Source organism: Halyomorpha halys, unplaced genomic scaffold (assembly GCF_000696795.3).
Source record: "Halyomorpha halys isolate HHAL.00 unplaced genomic scaffold, Hhal_1.1 Scaffold936.1, whole genome shotgun sequence".
NCBI lineage: Eukaryota > Metazoa > Arthropoda > Insecta > Hemiptera > Pentatomidae > Halyomorpha > Halyomorpha halys.
In genome coordinates, this window is record NW_027107336.1 from 282,753 (window position 1) to 290,971 (window position 8,219).

The window sequence follows — 8,219 nt, forward strand, 5'->3', positions numbered from 1 at the left end:
ATTTTTTTTATTTTTTTATTTTAGTATGTATGAGATCATTTATCAATATTACCTATTGCCCACAACTGTGTGGCAGATTGTAATATCTATCAATAAATAAATCTATCTATCAAAAAAAAAAAAAAAAATTGTGTTGGTAGCGGGGTGTAATAAATATTACTTTTTCTTTGCTGCTACATATTCCTATTTTTTGGCTTCCTGTTTTGATTTCTTTTTTCATTAAGAAAAACTGGACATATTTTTGAAAAAGATTCATGTTCTTTGGGGTAATTTACTGTAATTTTCGCACTCTAATCTTCATGTCTATTTTTCCACAATATCTACAAAGTGGTTCTTTGTTACAATCTGTGTTTTTTATGACCGAACTTTTATATTTTACAAAGAGAATAACTGGTCTTTTTAAGATGCTTCAATGTACTCCTAGTATCAAAAGCAGTCTCTTGATCCATTATTTTCTGGAATACAGTGTCAGTTACAGAACTTCCAATTATAGATTTAGCATAACTATTTGCTTTTCTAAATAGGTCAACTTTGGCTTTATACTCTGTTACTGCGGCTTCTGAAGCACCTCCACTAAGATTTTCAGGCTTAACTAACACTGTCAATAACATCAATAGCACCCTTATTGTAGTCTAGATCTCTTATTTTCCGCTTCCAATCCGGCCAGTCTGACTCACCTGTCAATGGTTTCACGTGTTTGAAAAACTCCATTCTGATTTTCGCACTATTTAAAAAAATAGAAAGTATTTACTTAACACGACTCCTAACCACTAACACTGATGAGTTCCGATTTTTGGTTGGTCACAACTTTTGATTTCTTTTCATTCCTATAAAGCTACTAAGCGTATACCTTTTATATTTTGCATAATTCCAAGAGAAGTGGAAACATTAACGAAAATGTACACTCATAAAGAAGAGCTATACTTTCCTGTACAAGAACATTAACAATGCAACCTTATAACAGATCGCAGTGGTACCAATAAAACTAAATAAAAGTAGGATACTACTCTACTACAATACTGTAGGCATAAATAACTACATATTGGATTAGAGATGAAGCTTCGGATCGTAATATCATAATAGCCTATTTTAATTTTGTTTGCAATAGCAGGATTATTGAAAGTCAATAGGTAATTAAGGCTATTGTGCTTTTCAATATTTTTATAATATGTCAATATTTTATACCTTCTATGTTTTGTGATTTCAGTTCATCTTTTATTACGTCCAAAGACGATCACTAGTCCAAGGTCTGGACACCATATAATCACTTTACTTAGATTTAGTTTGCTATGTGGATCTAATTTTATTGAAACATTATTTAGCAAATTTTCCCATTATATAAGTTTTTCTGATGATATATCTGAAAATATTTAACAGTGTGCCGTCTTATAATTTTTTTCAACTTTGACCTCACTAACCATATTGTTTATACTTTTATAAATAAAGAAGGAGAATAACTTTTAAGATCTAAAGGATTTCCTTCATTCTGTTCAATTTTTTTTATTATCGGAAATCTAATTCAATTTTTTGGTTTAATTTTGTTTTTTTCTGAATTAGAAGTTTTAAATCTCACTTATTTCTGCTTTAAGGTGGGAGATTCAGCCATACTGACTGATTTGAACTTATAGATAACAAGAAATAATCAAGTGAAAAGTAAATTAAGCATAAATAAAAGAGGGAAAAAAAAACCTTCAAGTAAAAAAAAAAAAAAAAGGAAATAACGTAAAAAGAAAGAGATGAAGTATGTGACACATTGTACGCAGAAAGCGCTTAATCCTCTGGACTAACATCTTAACCGCACAGGGTGTAAACACCAATTGATCTTTGAAATGTTTTCAAGTAAATAGCAACACTTAAACTAGTGTTCACTTACTTGTCAAGAAAGATAAGGAGTATTTGGTTAAAAAATAATAAGAAATCAAAGACTGATCTTACGTGAATACTAAACAAAAAGCGGCTGAATTCATACAAAGTTTTTGGACCCTGATTTTTCTAGTACGAAACCATGACATTTTCAACATTAACTTCTAAACATCACCTCAGTTGTCTTACGATATTATAACAAATAGCACTAATGGGTTAAATAAATAAACCTATCACATTTCTTTTTTTTATTTGAATCTATAAACAACATAAATTTATATTTCAGAGAAAAAAAAGAACTTACTGGGTGTTCCAGCTTGTGAATGTCTGCCTTTATCATTCTTAGGGGTAGATGCTAAAATTCCACTTGCACTGGTACAAGGACTTGCTAAAGTAATATCACCATGCTTCTTATCTTCTTCTCTAGCTCTATTTGGATTACATACGACCAATGTGACAACACCTTCAGTTTTTTTTAGGAGTGATGCAGCCTGAAATTGTAACCATAAATAGATAATTCTGTTTTGTAAATACACAATCCTTTGATAATAAAATGAAACTAGAAATAAAAAGGACAGAAGAAATATAGAAAATGTAAGGTTATGATTTCACATGATATAGAAAAATTAGAAAGCTTAAAAAAAAAAGAAAGAAAGAAAAATAACTATTAGAAAAATGGTTTAGTAAGCATCTAAGGAAAGTGTTAAATTAATGGTCGACAATGAAAAAACAAAAAAATAAGAAAAATAATTTATATATGGCTACAATATACTGCCGATCATTATTTTATTATCATTTTAAAAATAATAATTGCTTTGATGCTTATTATATTACTGGAAAGCATCAAATACCATGAGATTAGAAGGGAAACTATGTTCAGGAAATCAATGAGTTTTCTTTTTCCAATAACCTGAAATTTATAGGCATTTTTTAAATGTCCAATGCAAAGGAGTCGCTAAAGGGATGCGGTCTATGCCTCTGAACTACAAATAATTGTTTTAAAAATATATCTATAACAATGGGAGTTAAACACTTACAGTTTCATAGTTAGACCCCACAAGAGTATCCTTATTTACAGCTAAGATCATGTCACCAACATTAAGACCGGCCTGTATAAAAAATAATGTTTAAAGCCCGGTAAAAGAAAAAATAAAAAAAAAAAGGGGGGAAAAGTAATTAAAACCAAACAAAAGGTAATGATAGTTGAACAGATAATGTTATGCCATGTTCAAAATTCATGAAAAATGACCACTGAAGAGTTAATGTTATGGAATGAATGAATTTCAGCATTAAATACCTGATGAGCAGCGCTTCCTTCTTGAATATCTGATATGAAAATACCTTGCCCAACCTCTGAATGTTTTCCTTCTATGATCATTATTCCCAATCCTTGACCACTATGCTATAAAAAATAAATTTCTTTATCAGTTTTTTTAAAAATATTTTCATTCATATATTATGTATTTTCTAATTCTATAAACTAAAAATTAGTTTGTGTTTCAATAAAGAAATTCCAAATTAGCTTCGATAATGGTAGTTATACAAATTTAACCTTAATATTGACTTTTCAGTGTAAAAAAAAAAGTATACTGAAGAAATATAGCCCTATCCTTCAATAATTGGGTCAACAAGAATATAAAACTAGGACTTTTTGAGAGGAGCTTCACTGAATGATGTTGTACATTACAATAAAATATCTTTCTTTTAATATTAATAAATAAATATATAAATATATATACTCGAAAGTAAAGGGTTCCTTCCCAAAGGAACTCAATAAGAGTTTCTTAGCCAATTTGGCGGCAGCCTCCCACCAAATTTGGGTGCACAAGGAGGGATGAATCTCCACGTAATGCCTCTGGGTGCTAGGGAGCGAGCAATATTATCCTCGTTTTTAGCCATCTATTGGCGGATATCCTTCAAGAAGCGTGGATCTCCTATGAAGTTGGTTCCATTATCTTCCCAAATGGTATTTGGCAAACCCCGCCGTACTGAAAATCTCTCGAGAGACATGAGAAACGCAGGAGTCGATAATGACGACACAACCTCTAACTGTACAGCTCGGGTGGTCATACATATGAAGATACAAAGGTATGCCTTGCCCAGGGCTGCATTTCGGCGATTAGACTCTTTTACGAAAAAAGGCCCGGAATAATCATATTCCCGTAGAGTAAAACGGGCGTTGTTCGAGGACGCGCTCACTCGGAAGTACTGCCATTAGAGGCTGTGATGGTTTCGCGTTGCGGATCCTACAATGGATACATTTAAGAATTCTGCCTCGTACGTACTTTAAACAGCCGGGTATCCAGAAGTGGTTCCTTAAAAGGGCAAGCGTAAGTGTAGGTACAGAGTGAAAATGTCTGACATGGAAATCATCCACGATCAGTCCTGCCAGATAGGAGGTTCGAGGTACGAGCATAGGATGCTTTCTAGAGTACGGAAGTAAAGAATGTTCCAATCTACCGCCCACCCTGACAATCCCCCGGTGATAGATAAAGGGAGAAAAATTGCGCAGCTCATTTGGGATAACTGCAGTGGAAAATATCGAAAAGAACGCATCTCATTTGAGCGTCAATATATTCCTGAGTGGTTATTCGATTAAGGAATGAGCCGTCGAGGTCCCAGGTAGCCCTACAGCTCGAATAATCCAGGCCGTGACGCGAACTAGAAAATGGAAAGCTGGACCGCTGCACCCACATGTCAGAATCAAGGGAACACGCAGGGTGACAAAATCCCACAAAGAACGCAACTGGATTCTCGAGTGTTTCTCGACGATCGGGCGATCCAGGCTAGTTGCACTCTGGACATGAAAACCACCACAGGTTGTTGTCTTTTAAGCTGTTCGGAAGGCATCCTCTAGAAGGAAGGTCATCGGGATTGTCATCTGATTTAACATATTGCCAATCAACAACTGTGGTGTGCTCCAGAATAACTGATACACGATTGGCCTCGAATGTTTTCAGTGCATGGATAGGTGTCCGAAGACAAGCCAAAACTACGGTGGAGTCTGTAAAGCAACTCCTACGCGTAGGAACAGATGGTAGTTCGATTGACGATGAGATACGGGTTAGTAAAAGAAACCCACATAGTTCTAGACGAGAGACTGTCAAGAATTTAATAGGTTCCACCTTTGTTTTCGCCTTTACCAATGAAACCTTAACATCTCCATGGGTATTTTTAATTCGTAGCTAAACAGCAGCAGCATACGCTCGATTAGAAGCGTCACTGAATTAGCCAATACGTTGAATTATGAAAATTCACATAACGGGGTATGGATACTTGGGTCAATAATGTTCACTCTAAAGCGAGGTGGCGCCACTCATTGGCGATATCGGCAGGGAGTGGTTCATCCCAGCTGACCTGAGATTTCCATAGATTCTGCAAAATGATTTTAGCCAGGAGGATGACAGGTGCTAACAGACCTAGTGGAACAAATATCCTTGCAACGGATGATAAGATCATTCGTTTTCTGGCGTGCTCATAAGGAGGTGAGCACACCGTAAAGGTGACGTTTCGAGTGTTCCACCAAAGATTTTCATGCCATTAACATCTCCCGTAAGATCAAGAGACTCTTCGACTGCACCGTCCTGACCAACTGTCAGTTCAGGCCGCGTTGACGCCCACTTTCCAAGGGGTGAATCCTCCTTTAGCGAATAGTGCGCATAGCTCCAGACGAAGAGTGATAGCTTCCTCAAGTGACTCCGCTCCGGTGACAATATCGTCGACGAACATTGAAGTCGAAATCCGGTTGGTTGCTAATACTAAAGCTATAGCTAAAGCTTACCTTCCCCTTCATCCTTAATTAAATGCTGAATGGTGCGCATGGCGAGGAAGGGGCTGGACTTAAGACCGTAGGTCAATGTGTTAATTTCAAACTCTTCCAGCATGTCAGAGGGATCTTTTCTTCAAAACACATGCTGAATACTGACTGCGTTGAGTAGGGTGAACCAAAAATGCTTGGAGTTGCTTCTTTATATTGTCGTGGGACTTGGTGAAAAAGGTGCTTTCCTCGGTGGGCAACTGTGTACAGATTAACATGGTCTATTCACGAATGATACGGTGCTCCGGTTATCAGATGGGGGTACAAATCGCAACCTATCTACCGGTTTTGGCAGGAAAAAATCGTCATCCGCTAACCATTCCTGTCGAAGCGGACGAAGATCCGCATTGTTGACACGGGAACTTGGCAGGCAGGTCAGATGAAATTTGGTTCACAACTAAACACTGAGTGCCGAGCGCTCCAGCAGATAGATGTGGGAAGATGCTGCATGGGATCGATCCCAGAGGTTGCGTAAATGAACCGTCCCCAAGCCCGATAACGGATCCTGTGCATGGACTGATTGTCTTTCCCAGCAAAGATGCCAATCTTTTAGAGACAAATTTTCTTTAGTTCCCTAGCACCGCGCGGCAGGGCAAAAGGCGCCCATGACTACCCTGTAAAAGGGCCTTTACTGTACCCAACAGAATCGTGCCTGGTGTTGCCCACCCTTCGGAATTAGAACAACCAAAACCAATGAACTCTATACAAAGAGGGCAGAGTTTAAAAGAGTTTAATGAAGACCTCATATTACTAGAAGGCATGTTGATATGAGAGCGCTGAGTCTTGGGTGGAAAGCTTTGAACCTGTGAATGACCCTGTGAATTGTGCTTCATCGAAGCATCCGAAATATGAAGAGCCACGGCATCGTACCTTTTTGAGTTCCTATTCGGATACTTATTCCGAGATGCATAGATAGTGCAAGGGGAAGGCCCGAGTATCTGTCCTTCGAAAGCTTCAACGCAGTCAAGCGTTGCCTTATGTATCCGATTACATCATCGCATGAGGGAAACCCTCTTTCTCCAGAACGAGTCATTCCGAATTGCCTACGCGTCGCATTGCCAATCGAGCGTGGAGCTAATGTAGCTAGTAGAAACTCTTAGGGCATTCTAGATGCCCTGAAAGCCTCAACGCTATCCGTGATTCCCAATAAGAAAAGCTCATATCGCCGGAGATCATCAGCAATGTCTTTTACACTCGTATCGATAAAGACTCTAGCTAGTATCTGGGGATTATCATACGTCGCCTTCAGCTCCTCCCATGCGAGGTTATATGATCTCTCTTCGATTGGAAATCGTGATATTAGTGCAGCAGCCTTTACCTTCAGCGCTCCGAGGAGATAGTGTTACTTTTCAACTTCAGCAATCCCGTAACTTCATGATCCAGTGACACGAAGGACACGAATGTCTCTACTTCCATAAATCCCCAGAGAATTCTGGAATCTGGATTTTAGGTAGATGCGCTCTGCTCGAATGCGTATTAGTATTTAGGGAACTAATAAGTTGAGTTTGGTCATTTTAACTAAGTTGGGTCCTTCATCGGAGGTCCTTCATCCCCAATTGCCCTTTTAGTTTGGATTTCATACGATTTGGCAGTGTCGATTTCTCCCCGGGAGTTCATCATAAATGGCATTCCAGTGGTCATTTGGAAATACATCTACATGATCTTGTTCTAGATATGAATCGCCAAAATCGTCGAAATATCTCTTAAACTCCAACCAGTCTCTAATCGAAGTCTTCAATGTGGCCTCAAAGAATTATCTTTGGCTGACATTAGTGACGGCAATTCTTCCCACGTCTGTCGCGCTTAGTATAGTGCGACTCAAAACCCTAGTTTATGTTCAAGGGAGCGAATATGTTGCGTAAAATCCATAGTGGAACGTTCATAGATAAATTTTAATCTCAGTTCGAGCGTGGCAACGAATTACAGCGAAGAGAACAGGCCGACACAATAAAACGTAAAGCAGCAGAGCGTTTTTACTGATAAAAACAAATACATAAATAAAATATTCAATAGACTAATGCACTGTAATGATTAATTTGGTTCAATCACTTATTCGGATGAAAATGAAATAAAAGAAGATGGTGAGTTCATTGAAGCCCAGAGGACAAGTTAGTCGGAATTGATAACGAAGAAGTTAAAATGGAATCATATTACTTACTGAGGCTTCTAAGTAAAATGATAAAACATAAAAATAATATCGATAATCGTTATGATGCCAGTAAAGGACGATGAAGAATTTTAAAAAATACAAAAAAGAAAGGACGAGAAAAAAAAAAAATAATGATAAAATAAAATACAGAGTGTGGTCGAGAAATGATGCATGAAAAACTCTGATTAATTGAGAGTGGCTAGGCCGCTATGTGAAAATAATAGTTTGAATTAACTAGTGTTAAAATATATATGCCAAAGAATGGCGAAAGACAAATCAAAAATAAATAAATAAAATACAATTTAGTGTTTGGTCGAGAAATGACTCACGAAAAACACTGATTAATACAGAGTGACTAGGACTGGATGTGAAAATAATAGTTTGAATAAA

At 37.2% G+C, this 8,219-nt stretch overlaps 1 protein-coding gene across 3 annotated transcripts in view; it reads right to left on the reverse strand.

Moving 5' to 3' along the window:
- The window catches only part of LOC106687247 (multiple PDZ domain protein), a gene marked incomplete at its 5' end in the record, with an annotated part of 95,767 nt that extends 92,502 nt beyond the window's left edge, over positions 1–3,265 (reverse strand). For 2 of the 3 annotated variants that reach the window (XM_067045648.1, XM_067045649.1), the window contains 3 exon segments: positions 2,168–2,354; positions 2,901–2,972; positions 3,161–3,265. In XM_067045648.1, the coding sequence (XP_066901749.1) occupies positions 2,168–2,354; positions 2,901–2,972; positions 3,161–3,265 (364 nt within the window). 3 annotated transcript variants of the gene reach the window in all.
- Between the last annotated feature and the right edge of the window lie 4,954 nt (positions 3,266–8,219).